Consider the following 16,199-nt stretch of genomic DNA (forward strand, 5'->3'; position numbering starts at 1 on the left):
GATCGCCGGGGATGAGGACGAGGAGAATTATCCCGGACATTATGTCCTGGGTAAATCGCAAGCACGGAGAAATTGATTTTTATCTCTCTCAACTCTTTACAGGGCATGGGTTTCTCCGGAGCTACTTCGTCGACAAAGGCATCCTCGACGGCTCGCCAAACTGCCCGGTGTGTGAACACCAAGTGGAAGATGTCGACCACGTAATGTTCCACTGTCCACGGTTTGCTCGAACCCAACACGAGATGCAGCAGCAGAGCCACACCCGCTTGACGATACAAAATCTTGCAGCGGAAATGTGTGCCAACAGCAACACATGGGAAGCAGTCCGGACCGCCGCAAGGACCATCTTCAGAAACCTCCAAGTGAGATGGAATGAGGAAAGTCCACCTACGGCCAGACGGAGACGACAACAACGCCGGCGGAACACGGAACAAACGGGACAGCAACAGCTGCCGCCGTGACCGCACCAAAGGATGACGACAACGGAAGCAGCAGCAGCAGCAACGAGTAACCAGAGCAGCAGCAGGAGCTAGACCGCACCGGAAGTAGCGGCTACGGACGGGCGGAATTAAGCAGCAGCAGCGGAAGGAAGGCACGAAGCAGCAGCAGCAGCTGAGACAACTAGGACGAATGACGCAGTAGCAGCATTGGAAAGCAGCAGCGCGTCAACAGGATGGGTGCATCGCACAAACGTTCCTGCATGGAGTACTACGCACATCAAGCGCATCGGCAGGGTTCGGATCAGGTCGAGGAGTGGTTTAGTTAGGGTCCCATCGGCTGCCGGGTCCGCTTCACGGGCCCAGCGTCACGATGAATCCCACATAACCCATCTCGGAGGGATTGGCTTGTAGCCGCAAGCCGCCCTTCGAGGTGGGTACCTTTTGAAGGTTCCCTCCCCGTTAACAAAAAAAAAAAAAAAAAAAAAAAAAAAAAAAAAAAAAAAAAAAAATGATGGTCGAGTACACTTACATCATTTTCCTTAGCTAACAGTCGATTAAAATTCAGCCTAAACGAGCATTTGCTTAGTGCTTCGTGAGTACAAGGTTTAAACTTTCAATCCCTTTAAAAAAAACATTCCGGTCAATCTAGCAAAATTTCGCTAAACACCTTAACGTCTAAACTATAGTATCGTACAGTTCCGAGATCCCGCATGTGGTTTCTTCTCCACAGCCCTGACCGCCTCGTCAAACACTTCCGCGAGGTTAACCTTCCGTTTCGCGGAACACTCCACTAACGCGTAGGCTTTAATTTTGTGCTTTAGTTTCTTGCCCTCGGGCGTGGTGACGAACTTTTCCGATCCCGGTACCCGCAGATCGCTCTTGGTGCCTACCCCCACACATAGCACAGGTTCAAACAGGTGTGGGCAAGGTGGTGACGGTCACAAAGCGTTATCGTGGTCCAGTATGTGGTCAATGTTGCAAGAAAAAAATGAAAATAGGAAGCAAGAACATGTATAAGTACAAACGTGTATACTAAGTGCACCATTACACCGAAAAAATGACCCTCGCATACGAGGCGTACACGGCTGGACACACTTACCGACAAGCACGATTGGAACGGAGGGTGCAAAATGTCTTATCTCCGGGTACCATTTGGACAGCACGTTATCGAAAGATGTGCGATTCGATATGGAGTAGCAGATGAGAAAACAATCGGTCTGGAAATAGTTTTGCAATGGAAAGGAAAAATGAGTAAATGATAGCAAAAAAAAAAGCAAAAAAAACTTGGGACCCATCCCTGTACTTACATTCGGGTAGCTGAGTGGTCGCAATCGTTCGTAATCTTCCTGTCCGGCCGTATCCCAAAGGGTAAGCGCATAATCGCCACCATCCACAACGATATTGCACGCATGGTTATCGAACACGGTCGGGACGTACTCGCTGGGGAATTCGTTCTGCGTGTAGGTGATGAGCATGCAGGTCTTCCCGACCATACCATCCCCGACGGTCGTCACTTTCAGGGGTCTCATACCGCCACCTCCACCAGTACCATTGCTGCTTCCCGTAATCGTCATACTGCCGGTTTTGTCCTTCTTACGAACGCTCCAAAAAATATTTGCACGAGTCTCGACGGTTGGGTTTTAGTTCTGTTGGTAGAAGAAATGAAATACACACATTAAGCTTTTAAGCACACAGCACCGTTTAGCTTTCAATGGCTATTTCTAGACCAGTAAACCACACTGGTATGGCTTCAACCATTTTCTGATCCCGTAAGAGGGCAGGTAGATAGTAGCGTTTATCGTGCCAGTGAGAAAGTTTTCATTTTCCTGCCAAATGCAGCTCAACCGTGTGCGCCGGTGGCGTACTTACACTAAACGCGCTACTGGCGGCTGTAAAGTGTGATCTTGAAAATCGTTTAGTTTAAACATGGCTCTAGCAACAGCGCGTAACGGTGAGAGAAAATGGCTATCGGTAAGCGCAGCGTTAAATTTTGTTTACACAAAGCCAATGCAAGAGGTGCGAAACAAAGTTACGGCCAACATCCCTCCAGCCCCGCGAGAGCCGTTTGAGCGATGACGGTAGCAAGTTCCCAATTAGTATCCGGTAACGGTGCGATAGGCAGACCAACCGCCCGAGTCGTCCGGTCCCAAATGGGAACGAAATCGTAGGAAAAGAAGATGTTTCGGGTGCATCTTGCTTGGGTGCGGAAAACGTGGATGGCTGTATTTTTGCGCCAACGATTAAATGAAGCGGTCAATCAGCGTAACATTAATTAATAGTAAAATTTGCCTCGAAAGAAAGCGAAAAATGCTGGGGAAAGTGTTATGGTACACAGGGAAAAAAAGAAAAGTAAACAATTTATTTTTTTAAAATTTAAAGCTTAAACGTACATCCAGCAAATGATTGGATTGGGAATGATTTTTGTTTCAAAAATTAAAACATTTTATTTCTTACATGTTCAAACTTTAATTCTCTTATAGTTCACTGAAATTGTTTATGTTATAGTGAGTTTTATACTCACGAAGGAATTAATATCGTCCATTAAAGACATTCTAAATTAATTTAAATTAAGCTTCCTTCCCCACTGGTCCATACTCAAATTAGCTTGGGGCATAAGAGATTTCGTCCCTTAAACACACACCTTTTCCAGTTCATTGCAAAATAGCCCAATGCTGCTAGGACTAAATCCCAGCAGAATTTAACCCTCACCACAAGCATGATTCGTGTGACGCAAAGACGTTTTTGGGGGGATAATTGAATTTTGTTTTGCATAATTTTCATTTAATCTTGCCCATATGGTTAGAGATTCTTATCGTAGTAAATAAACCGCTTTAAACTACACCGATTTCGGTGCATACTTTCCAGTTACTATTTTCGTACTCTTTGGAGCACTTGAAGAATGGTGCAAAACACTTGAGAAATAAAACGCTTGAAACATTGGTGTTAAGCTAAATCTGGTCTAAATATATCGACCGCGGCAGTAGTGCAAAATCTGATGAAAGACAGGTACTGTTTTCCATCCATCAGGTGGTTTCTTCGGAACGAATAAAGTTTATATCGAACAAACGCATTTAATGGAAGATGATCGTATGAAAAAAACGCAAGCATCCGGGAATTGTTTGATGTCGAACTATACACATAACGCACATGAAAATTGATACGCAAATTCATACCAGGCGCTCACTCCATTCGCGCTACAAATTCTCGTTTCCATAGTGCATCTTGCGCAGTGACATCAAATAACCAAACGAACATCGGTCGAGTAGTTTTCACATGAATCATGCCATATGTTGTGTACGGCATCGTTTCACAAGTGTAGTGTAAGAATTTTCATATAGTTAGACATGTTTTTATGTGCTGCTATCTGTCAGGGTTGCAAGAATTTCATTCCCATTTTTTTTGTGATCATCTTCCAACCAAGACTGTGGCAGCTGTAGCTTGCCGAGAACATGGCATTAACATGAATGAAATTCTGTACTGCATTTTTTTGGTAAATAATAAAAAGTCGAAGAACTCAAGTGAAAAGAAACACAATAAATTTTTAATAATGAATTTTGAAAAGCGTTTCCAGACAATAATACATTATTATAAGATTATTACTTGAGAGTGATTATTGGATAGTAATTTAAGTATGCGTTACATTAGTTGTATAAACGTTATATAGAACTACATTACCTGAAACAGACATATTAAAATATACCTAATAATTAAAATGAATTTAAGTTCTTTAAGGGCATTCTTATAGCTTAAAAAAATATTTATTTCTGTGTAAAAAATCTTTAAAGTGTCTTTTCAACATACTTTTCTTCTGAAGTTCATCAGACACTCAAAATTTCAAATGCAATTCGCTCACAACTCAATCTTTCAGAGTTGGTGGACTTTTATTTATTTTATTTATTTTTTATAAAGTTGGTAGACGTCATAAATAGAAAAAAATTCCTGTATGATTTTAACGTAGTTTAAATTTTTGAATTTAAAGCAATTGAATTCTGCAATCAAACTACATAGTTTCTTTTTTTTAACTTAAAAAAGGTTCTTTGGTGGCAGTATCGTTCTTCATTGTTTTGAACATTTTATGTCCAAACAAACTTTTTTTTAAACGTTCTCAATTTTTTTATTTTCCAACAGAATAAAAAAAAATAAATACGGGAAAAGAAAAGTTATCGAAAATTCAAATGAAATTAGCTGATTCTGATCAAAATACTTTTCCAATGAGTTTTGAATAACTCATTTGGATTTTTTTGCCATGAAAGTGACAGAGTTAACAAATGTTCATTTTATTTTATGTTTTACATAAAATCACCCCTTTTTTAGGGCGAAAAAGTGTACTACCCCCTGAATATGATTTACATTTTTTTTCTACAAATTAAAATACGGAGAATTTTCTCTCTGTCGATGTAACGTTTGGTGTTTTTTTTTCTTCTCTCTTTTTTTAAAGCATTTTTACATCCAACCTAATACCTGCGTTTGCTCATATCATTCGACTTTTTACACCTCCGTATTACTCATCTTCAGGTGTGCAAAATAATGATGCTCATATCACCTTCCTTTCAGCCTTTGTGTAGGCTGTTGCTGTCGGGTTAATTATTCAACGAAGTGTTAGGAACCATTTTTGCCATTTGCATTAGACACAATGCATTCCAAAATGGCTAAGAATATCCTTTACGGGGACGGTATGTCGGTTCCCTATTTTGATTGCGTCATTAAAAGCCGTTTTCAGGAACATAATTGAGACATTTTAATTCACTTAAAATAAGGTGTCTATTCGAGTTATTTCCTTTTCTATTTTCCCTATAACACCTGTTTCTTTTCTAGCCTATTTACTGTGAGTTGAATTATTTACACCTGAATATAGTGAACCATGTGCGTATGAGTACTAAAATATCACCAAAAAAACAACAAAACAGAAGCAATTATTATACCACACAAAATGTAATGACAATCATTATTTTCCACATCTCGGGTCCAAGAAATGTTGCTGGCCCCGAAAGGTTGTACAGAGCCAGCCGGGAAGAAAAAAGGGCACAAAGTGTGCGTCTGTGTGCTTGAGCACGATTTCACACCAACTCGCCAAAGTGGCGGGTGTCTTATCAGCGTATCGTCACATACTGCGCACATATGATGACCGTATATGATGGGGCTGGTGCAACAGTTAACACCACGAACAGGCCAATCTTCCAACCCATCGGCACATGATATTTGCACACAGCACACCACAGTTGACAGTTCTGGCGTTTTTCCTTCCCCGTGTCCACCCTATTCCACCGGTGTGTCTTCGTGTATCTTCACCTTCTACGCGAATCTTTCTCAGTTTTTTTATTTTGCAAAAATTTTCCTTCGCCAGTTCCTGGTGACTGTTTTGCCCCTTTTTTTTAGCGTTAGATATGGGATTTAGCTTAAAAACGATGCTTAAAAACCGGTCAATCTTCTTTAGACAACGCACGATGATGGAGAATCTTATTGTTCTTTGCTGATCTTGTCGCTGTAGGAAGTTTATTTGCATCCGCGTTGACCAACACATGACAAACAGCAAAATACATCTTCACCCAAACGAACGGCAGCTTCTTTCACTCGGTACACAACCAGACTCCGTTCCTTCGTCGGCTGGTTGTTGTTAATTGAGGTAAATTAATTTTATCAACCTCACACTAACGCGCGCTGACTGACGCGTTTACTACCGAAACGAAGCTGCTCCACAAGCTGGAAAAGGCCACCGAAAATCTTACCACATACAGACACAATCGTACGTGGCCGAACTACCCGGACCCGAACCGTATGGTACAGGGCAAAGATTAATGGATGTAAATTGAGACGAGTTGCGAGTGGGAATGACCTCGCACGCTGGGTATCGTCCACCAGCAGGAAAAACAACCATCCGAAAGGCTTTCCTTTCTAACCGGGTGAAATGGAAAACAATTCGCGTACGCAAGGACGAAGGTGAATCCAGGTGCGTAAGGTTTAACGGGTCAGTGTTACTGCGAAAATGTTACAGAGAAAATAGAACAAGAAAACGAGAGCAAAAGCGAGAGAGTTGCAAAAGCAACAAGGCATTTTCACGCCTTACCTCCCCCCTTTTTCCCAGTGAGGGTGGTTTTTGGTGGGGTTTTTATTAAATTTGTGTACATACAAACATCTGCCTTTTGCTACCTTTGCCGTCTCCGTCTCGTAAGCAGAAGGGAAACATAAATACAGACCCAACCCCAATGCGAGAGCAACCAAATTCAATCCAAAATCTCGAAGTACAGTACACGGGACCGGTTAGGTGAAGGTTACTACCGGTGCTTAGAATGAATATTTTACCAAGAACACACACACACACACACACACACACACACACACACACACATCTGAATTGGAAAAGTAGCCATGGCATTGAACGCTACACATGGTGGTTGTACATGGTGGCCCCGGTTTATGTTGCTGCCATGTTTTGACGATCCAATTAAAGTACCAACCAGGTATAACACCGGGACAATAAAACTTTTCCACCCCCTTCAGGATGATGAATATACGTAAAATGTACTTGTTTGCTTGTTTTGCTTTTAGAAGAACAAAAAAAAATTGGACATGGTAAGTAAGAAATGTTACCAAATATTGCAACTTTATGAAAAGCTTTTGGTTCCGCTTTGTTAACTACAGTAACGAACTTTTTTTTTGATTTAGTTGTAGATAGACTTAAATGTTGCATAAATACAAATGTTTGAAGAAATCACTTAAAGCATTTTCATTTCTCGTTCCAAGTTCTTGAATGCTATGATAAGAGAAATGGCGGAACTAATTTGGTGGGATCTGCTTACAGTATTATATTATGAGTTGTTCTCACCAAATAGTGAAAAAGCATCAATTACAAATATCATATCACTGTTAGTTAATGGTGGTGGGTTCTCTTGACCAACAGCAAGCACGTTAGTTTGTAGTATTGAGGATCTTACAGGCCGTGAGACCAAGAAAGAAAAAGTAAGAAGACAAAATTAGTGTTGGGTGAGTCTGATTCAGATTTTAAATTCAGACCTTTAAACTGAATGAATGATTCTGAATGTTTGTTATGAATATTCATGAATCCACATTGAATTAGAAATCCTAAGAGTTTCGGGATAGGGCGATCATTTATGGTGGTCCCTCCAATTCCCCGGTCCACACTTATGGAACTAAAGATTCATATTAATGACTCTTCTCATAAGATTCAATAAGCACAACACTACACAAAATGGCTTTTAAACAGCAGAGGCTGAATCAAATTCTATAAAGGATGTTGAAGTGTAACTAAATACATTGATTTTGAGCTATTTTGTACTTAACTATTCTTAACTATTCTGGGAGTGAGAACAAACGGTGAGCCTATGGAATTCGATTGTTAAAAACCATTTATGCAGATCAACTATTGTCTATCTGTCAATAATCGGTATAATCTGCATACCATTGACACATAAGTAAATGAATCTCATATCTTTAAGCCACTAATCACCTGTACTGTCTAGATAGGTACCTAAATTGTGCCTTAATTGAAACATACATTAGCACTTCCCAACCATTCCCGGTAATGTTTATTTGTTTGAAAACTGTTCCAGAATAGGCTCCGAGAGCAAACTGCTGTACGGTGGAAGATTATAGGCACAGGTATTACTCAGCTCCGAATGGGTAACTTTGTGATGCGTCAGAAATCAAATACCCCGCCATACATCGATGTTTAAACGCATGCTTAAGATTGGTCACAGGGCGCGTGATGAGTCATCGCAGCCGACATACATGGAACGGATACAACTCGAAGCAAGTGAAACATAATCCATAAAACCGAAGCATTTAAAAGAGGTGAAATGTTTCATGTAAGTTTAAACTTTTGAAAATGTAATACAAACAAAGAAGCTTAGGAGAGAGAATTCTTTTTTTGAGTAGACTACAAACAACCATTTTATTGTGGTGATGGCCGAGTAATGGGTTAGGGGTTATTCCTGTAGCTCACAGGCAGGCAAAAAGCAAAATCCCCATATGGATGTTTCCATACACAGCCTGCCAGGCAACAAGAGGTGTGCGAGTGATTTCACTTCCGGCGTTCCAGCGTGAACGGAAATGCCCGATTACCCAAAACCGGATCGACACCCAGCTGAACACCGTGCCGGGTAGAATGGAAAGCTTTATGCCGGTTGTAGAATTATTATTATTATGCCAGCAACCCGTTTCAGGTGACAATCGGTATGTGCCACAACCGTGTCGTAATTGAGTAAGTTGCAAGTGTAGAAAATGCGTTGAAGCTTTAAATACTCTTTTTGGACGAGCCCCCAAAAACACGACATAACCGATCGTTTTGGGTTGGGCGTTGAAACCGTTGAAAAGGAAATTGAAATTTTTGGTTCTTTTCATGCTAACTATTACCTTGCCGTACATGAATGGGACATATTTATTTACACGTTTCCAGGTTTGTGCTTTATGGTACTCTTGTGTAAAACGATCTTTAAGCTACCGTTTTGAGAGCGAAAGAATGCGTCAGGAAGATTGAGTATTTTATTTTTATTCATCATTTTTTTTCTCCATCTGATTTGTATTTCACGGTCGTTACCTTCTTCCACCAACAAAAAACCGCTTTCAATTCATTGTCGATTGTTTCCTTTTTGTGTGTGTGTAATATTGATGCTGAGGTGTGTGCAAATTGCCGTTTGTATTTCGTTCCGTCGTACGGTTGAATGAAACATTGATCTGTAGGTTTTTTTTTGTTTTGGATGAAGGATGATGATTCCTTCTTACTCCACAATATGGTTTCGTGTGTTTAAAAATCTATTTCTTTTTTTTCCATGGCTAGAAAATTCCATTAGTTTCGTTTCAGCATATGACCACCATATTCCACCATCGTATATTCACCTGAACCGACCACTTCTGCAAATGGATATACATTAATAAACACCAAGTGTAAATATCCTCCCTAAAGCGTGTGCCATTTTTTTCTCTCCCCTTTCCTAAATAAAAACTGCAAACCCGTGGAAGCATCACTATTCCAAAGAAATGACTGATCATGTTTTTAGTGATGCGAATAGCGCGAGAACATCATGCAAAAATGGTACTCCCGACCATTGCTTTAACGGCCCCGGTAAATCATCATTATTGCCGCACACCGTAAAACCCCAAAAAACCATTGAAATTCCTTTTTGGTGAGACCGTTTTTCACAATGCTCTCGTTTGATGTTTAACAGCTTCCCATTAGACGGTGCTTCCGAAACGTCAGTCGGAAGGGAAATCAATTTGTGGAATAAATGAGTTATCCACTGTAAAGCATGATTGGGAGTGGATGGAGAATAAATGGAGAGAAAAAAACGAACGTACACTTTTACTCGTTGCGAATCAGCATGGAACGTAAGTTGAGGGTGGAAAAGTAAGTTCAATTATCGAATAGAATTTATAAACATGGTTGTTGTATTCGTTATGGGCAAGGTTTTTGTATTTGTTTTAGTACAAAACTGCGGTTGTGCTTCCTGGTTTTGTCAATAATAAATACATTCATCATTCTTATAAGGGCGATGATAGATTTTTTTCCATATAATTTGTAAGAACAGTGATATAAGCCTTAGTCATAGTGTATTTTTGTTTAATTAATTCTTGACCGTTGAAATAAATGTATTTATGAAGTATCTGATGTTTAACGTTCTCTTCGGTAGTAGAAATTTTCTCCTTGACATAAATAATTCCATGAGTTCCCACGGTTCTAGAAAGCCAGAAATGGTAGATCATGACCTCTTGAATTTGTAGTGCCACGAAAGAAGAAGATTTCCCCTTGTTGACTAGGTCTCCCATGTGCTCCATGCTCCAGAAGCACTTTGATGTTATTACTTTCAATTCCCAGTCTTAAACTATTGATCAAAGTTCCTTAACGGTGGGTTTTCTGCTAGCATTGCTCTATGTAGCTTCTGTAACATTCCATTTCAGACCAAAAGGTGAGTTCATGCTCGTTGAAAGGTTTATTTTTTTGTATCATTTGGATTTGCTCACTGTGCGAAGAATTCGTTAAATGAGTTATAATGAGCAAACTCATTACGAGGGAGTTGAATGTTCCTATTCCTACTCTTGAAAGATATCGTAGTGTGAAACTCGGTGCGCTGTATGTGACAAATGGAGCTGTATTCCACATGACAGGACCGGGGATCAAATGCCATCCAGATCCGTCCCCCAGTAGCAAGGACAGACTATCCGGCTTCGTGGTAAAAAAAAGTCCAGTAAGCCAGTAACGGTCGGCATGACCTTAGACGTCTGTAAGCGAAGAAGTGTCCAACCTTCGGTACAGTCTTGTGGTGTAGGTGGTAATGATGCCGGACAAAAATCCCGTACAGGATTAAAAACTTTTACGCAGAAATTACAATCATCCAGGACAAAGGTAAACAAAGCCAAAAAAATGCTAGAAATGACAATATGACAAAACCTCTTGAGGTGCTAGTTGCCATACACATTAAGAAGTGTAGATGCGTGGCCTATGAGTACACAGATTAAGTTGTACACCTGCAGCTAAAACAGAGTTCATCCTTATTAGTTACAGATTATGAGCGACATGGTCGTTCCAGAATGGCTGTGGTCCCAGAGACGACAGGTGCAATATGCCTACAAGCGTACGTCGTTGTTAATCATTATAAGTAGACGAAAGACGAGAGAGAACCTTCTCTATGTAGGTATTCATTAAATAATTCTTTAGATTACTTTCGGATTGACACCTTTAAAATTGAAGCAATATACCGCAATTGAAGCAATTTACATCCCTAAACTTATCTACTTTTTCTCACGTATAATATAATGTACAAGAAGCGGGTTCCGTATAAGTTATCTAAAGACATGTTTTGATATGATGTATTTTTAATATTGGAGGAAACGACACGGAACCTACATGTGCTATTAAACAAATTTCAAACATCAAACTACACTAAATTTTGTAGTTTTACCCTTATCAATGCATGGCAGGAGCTCCCAGCCGATTCGATAAATTGTATAACAATGTTTTCTACGTAATTTAAGATGCGCTGAAGCTACTTGTGATTTTTCAAGAATTTTAAAATTATGAAATATATTTTTAAAAAAACATGGTGTTTTACAGTTTTCTTGCACGGAGATATTTTGCACCCCAGCAAGAAATAAGATTAGGTAAGCGTAAACATCTGAAAAAACCGTTTCTGGAGGTTTTTACCGGACGATCACGTAGAAAGTTGTGAGAGGAAAAAGTCGAACAATGCTTAACTTTTCATCACACTTACTCACACTATCATCATTCATCATTCATTTGTATTTATTTGATATAATATATATGTAACATTACTAACAGTATTGACCTTTTAATCGGTACCGGATGATTCCTTAACTCGACAATTAATGATAGTTCTAGCCCTGGGGCGTTTTGAATGTATTTTTAGAATTGGGTGCACAAATTAAATTGGGGAAAAATTCTTTTAAAAACCCCCTTGAATCTCACACTACCAGTCATGTGGTTTACATGATCATCCCTCCTCCCTTCCAGTGTTACGTAATAGTTGAAGGAACCCTTACACCTAACCGGTACCGGAAGGCTGAAATAACTATTCATCAACTTACATTTCTTAGACCTTAACTTGGACCTTGTAACTTGAACAAGAAAAAGCAAAATAGTATAGTACTAAAAAACCTCTTCAGAGCTTGTAGAACCAGAATGGTGATTTTCCCTTTCCCCAAAAAAAACAAGAATTCTTGACATAATAAAAGACACATTCGATTGAGGCTTCATTGTGAGAACTTCTGAAGACATTTCATTCCGATTCTATTCCCCATTCGCTGGCGTCACATTACACCGCATCAACATCGCAACACACGAGGACTAAAGTCTAGAGGACTTTTTTTTGCATTCCACTGGCATCCTCAACAGGTGTCGCAAGCAGAAAGGCAGTGCACCGAAGCTGTTAACACAAAGCGGAACCATCAAGCGCACATTCGGACGTTCGTTTCCGCTTTACAAACGGGATGTTCGGTGAGATAAACGCGAGTGAGGCCCTTTTTAAATGCTAGCCCCCTCGCTGCTAGTGTTTGCGTCCGAGTGCAGTGGCAGCGCAGGTCCTTATCAATTAGGACGTCACAGTGCCGTAAAGTGTGTCCTCATTAGTGTTTAACTCCCTCAAAACTCGTAACGCTAGTGTGATTAAGAAGCTTTAGTTAATGGGTTCTTTACGCACAAGGGATAAAGGCACACACACACACACCCTTTTAAATTACTAACATATTTTGCTACCCCTATTACTAATGAGGTTTTTGACTTACCTTTAGTAAGCAGTCTGCTCCACCGTTCAAACAAATTCTCATACCAAAACGAAAAAAAAACACTTTCAAAACAACAGGTTCGTTGTGTGGAGCTTTAGATTCTTCGTACACTGTTTTGATACGTGATACAAAAGCATCCGTTCCGGGGGTCCGGGGGTTTTCTTTCCCCACCCTTCTTCGTCCCTAAAATGATCTGAACCGTGCTAAAGGGTGTACGCGTTCGCAAAAGCTGTACTCATTACACTGATTGCAGACGAAACATCGAAGAAACCACCCCAGTACCAAAGTATTCTCGTATCTTATCGGCCCACACTGCTCTGGTCTGATGCCGGGTGGGGGCAGGGTAGGTTAGACTCCACTCCGATAGCGAGAGTGGTGGTGTAGGGCCTGTGTTTTTTTTAATCACGTTGAAAAATGTCAATCGCCACAGGAAATGTCATCGACGGGCGTGAATTTTTGCGGGGTACAGTCGTCACTCATTACCATTTGCACTGTGATCGCCTTTGGGCGATAGGATGCGAACATGTCATACTACTACACTTGCTGAGCACGTCGGTAAGCCACGTTGCACTGAAACCATGCCGTCGTCGTAATGCACTTGCATTATTTGCACGCTGCACACTGGAAAGAAAAGAACAAATCACAATGATGCAACAGCATCCCGTCGCATTCCTTTTTCACACTTTTCACACAACATTATGCACGGTCGGTTGGATTTTTGGACAACGACGGTTCACTCGGGAGGGGGTTCAATTTAAAAAATGAACTCCCAACGTATCCGGTAGGAGCTTTCACTCTTTCCCGGTCATATCACTTTAAAACTTCACCGATGTTATCGCTTTCTGTGTGCGCCTTTTTTTTAAGACAAGAACCTACAGATATCTTACAGCTTGGCCCCCGGGGCAAGGAGCAGCATTCCGAAACGAACCGATCCCGAAAAGGGGTATCTTTCACTATCCGCGTCAGCAACAGCAACGGTGCAACGGAACGCAAACACATCAGCTGCAGAGCGCACTACTATATGGTTCGGCAGTGCCACGAATGTGTGCGTTTGCCTGCCGATAGCCACTGATAAGCACGAAACCGTCACTGTCCATCTCGTACGCCGTCACGTCAATTCCGGGTTTGCCGGTCCCTTAGCCGGGTTCCTATCATCACACACATTCCTACCGAGAACCAGAACACCAAAGAAGCAGCAGCAACAACAACAACAAAAAACCCTTTGGCGCGTGACCTCTCCCGGGACTTACTGGCTGATTGACGGATCTTTCGTTGTTGTTTGCTTCTGGTTCGTTTTTCCGCTCTGCAGCGTACTCGTTTGGCGCTGTGTACATTTAATTTACACTTCACCACAAACACTCACATCACCAGAAGGGCAGAAGGGTCCAAGGAACTGCCGCACCGTGATCATCGAGTGCGTGCACGGAGAAACAATACCAGACTAGCGCGCGCTTCGCGGACAGTGTAGCCGCGATAACGCACGAGCATGTATCGATGCGTTGGGAGCGGGAGCGAGAGCCGAAGAGAGCGAAAGAGCGAAACGATTTGAAGTTACGCTCTTTTTACGAACTTTTATCCACTATCTCTCACGTACACACGTGTACGTCGCGGTCGGTTCCGCACTTGCTTGCAATGTTGTGTGTTGTGTCATCGCATTTTTACGACACGCGCGTCGTACCTACACACATTGGAACACATTTTATCAAATGATTTTTTTTGTTGTGTTGCTTCAAACCTTCTATCCGTCCGGTGAAGATGGATTTGAAATGCTCAAATGCACTTAGGCCACCATATATGTAAGTGAGTCCCGTAAATAGAAGAATGCTCACGGCTCATCCACGTATAAGCGCGTCAACCAAAGCCGCAGCGAATAGCGTCGTCGCCGGTTTTGCACGAGAATGCACGTCACGTATCATCAACACCAACAACACCCTCGAACCGGACTGTACAATTATAAAATGAAATGAAACGAAAAAAAACAAACACCCCAACATCCGCCAGCTAACTGTTGCCGAATTGGATGGAATTCGCCATTTACCCTGCGTTTCAACGGCGATCTTGCCAGATCTTTCCCCGCGAGTACGGACCCAGTTTAGAACCTGTCGTTGGTTGGATTACAAAACGCGGAGTGTTATTTTAAGATACCATTTTGCTCGTCTAACCTACAGGGTCGGTCAGCACAACGACGGTGAAACGCTGTCTGCGTTCGTGTGCATTTGCCACGCGAGATATTTCCAGATATGGTATGATACGCGGGATGAAATTCAAACCGTGCTGCTATTCAGCATTGATACCGGATGTACAGGATCTCTAGTGTTAGATTATCCGTGCACGAAAAATTTCACTATTTTCTACAACCTTTTTTTACGGCCTTTAATCGCTATCTAAACACAACACCACCCAAAACTAAGCTCCAACACAGCGTACGGTTACGATCGAATAGTTTGCTTTTATGCGTATGTGTGTAGATCCCGATCACGATCACGCGCAGCTCTACGTCGAAGTGGATGCGATACGAAGATGACAACAAACAAAACCACCGCCAACAGGTTGTCGCGCTTGAACGCCCTTCGGGCCACCCCTTTTCTACCCCCTACGGTACGGCATTCGATTGTGTGGAGCGGGTTTTTTATTTGTGGCTGATGTTGTTTCTTTTTGGAACACGTTATAAACGAAAACTGTGACACGCGTCACATAATGCGTCGTTCACAATCGAACGACATTGTTTAATTCGGTTCTCGGTCTTTGTCGAAAGTGCGGACAGCGTGCGGCGTCGCTAGTGTTGTGCTTTCACTTTTCACTTTTTGCTTTTCAAAAATGTATGTTTGTTTGTCGTAATAAAAGATGATTTCCTTTATGCTCACACCACCTCTTTTTAATTTTTTGTTGGCTGATCTTGCACTTACTTAAAACACCGGTATGATTAATCCATTGTCGAACAAATTATCGCAACATGAGGTAATGCTAGAGTGAATTCAAATCACACAAGGAAACCGAAGTGTACGAGAGCGCTCTCCGTATCCAACTGAAATGACGATGCAACATGTTGATGAGCTGACGGCTTGATGGGGTGTTTTTTAAATGTATGTTACGGTTTGTGTCTTAGGTGATCCGACAGATGGCGGTAGTAAAACTATGCTGAAACTACAGTTGCTCAAACAATTCAACGTACACTGGAGCATTTTTATTTTACCTTATTGTACATTATGATTTAGCAGTAATATACAAATAAAAAGATAATATTAAAAGAGTTTTCGATATTACAAATAATTTAGCTCTGAACTAGAATGTTTAATAATAGATGTTTAGCAAATGTGCTACAAAACCGTTACTATAACAGAAATAAATCAAAAATGTTTTTTTCAGAAAATAAATCATTACAATACACTCAACATACTGATTACAGGGTTTTGTAAATAATACCACAACTGTTGCACGTGGAAACATTAGCGCCATCTATTAAGTAGAAGCGGAAGTGTGCTGTTAAAATCTACTCACCCTGAAAGT

The 16,199-nt window shown here is 41.2% G+C and overlaps 1 protein-coding gene across 4 annotated transcripts; it reads right to left on the bottom strand.

The window, feature by feature from the left end:
- Window positions 1–955: 955 nt before the first annotated feature.
- On the bottom strand, window positions 956–15,783 carry LOC125765529 (ras-like GTP-binding protein RhoL). Of its 4 annotated transcripts, none has more exons than XM_049430773.1 (5): window positions 15,599–15,783; window positions 12,693–13,313; window positions 1,748–2,086; window positions 1,540–1,657; window positions 956–1,326 (listed from the first exon to the last, which is right to left on the bottom strand). In XM_049430773.1, the coding sequence occupies exons 3-5, from the start codon at window positions 2,012–2,014 to the stop codon at window positions 1,121–1,123; spliced, it is 591 nt and encodes a 196-aa protein (XP_049286730.1). In that variant the 5' UTR covers window positions 2,015–2,086; window positions 12,693–13,313; window positions 15,599–15,783; the 3' UTR covers window positions 956–1,120. The 4 variants fall into 4 exon arrangements, with proteins under 4 accessions (XP_049286730.1, XP_049286727.1, XP_049286726.1 ...); XM_049430770.1 differs by lacking the exon at window positions 15,599–15,783 and adding an exon at window positions 13,943–14,159; XM_049430769.1 differs by lacking the exon at window positions 15,599–15,783 and adding an exon at window positions 13,569–14,159.
- Window positions 15,784–16,199: the final 416 nt, after the last annotated feature.

This window comes from Anopheles funestus, chromosome 2RL (assembly GCF_943734845.2).
Source record: "Anopheles funestus chromosome 2RL, idAnoFuneDA-416_04, whole genome shotgun sequence".
NCBI lineage: Eukaryota > Metazoa > Arthropoda > Insecta > Diptera > Culicidae > Anopheles > Anopheles funestus.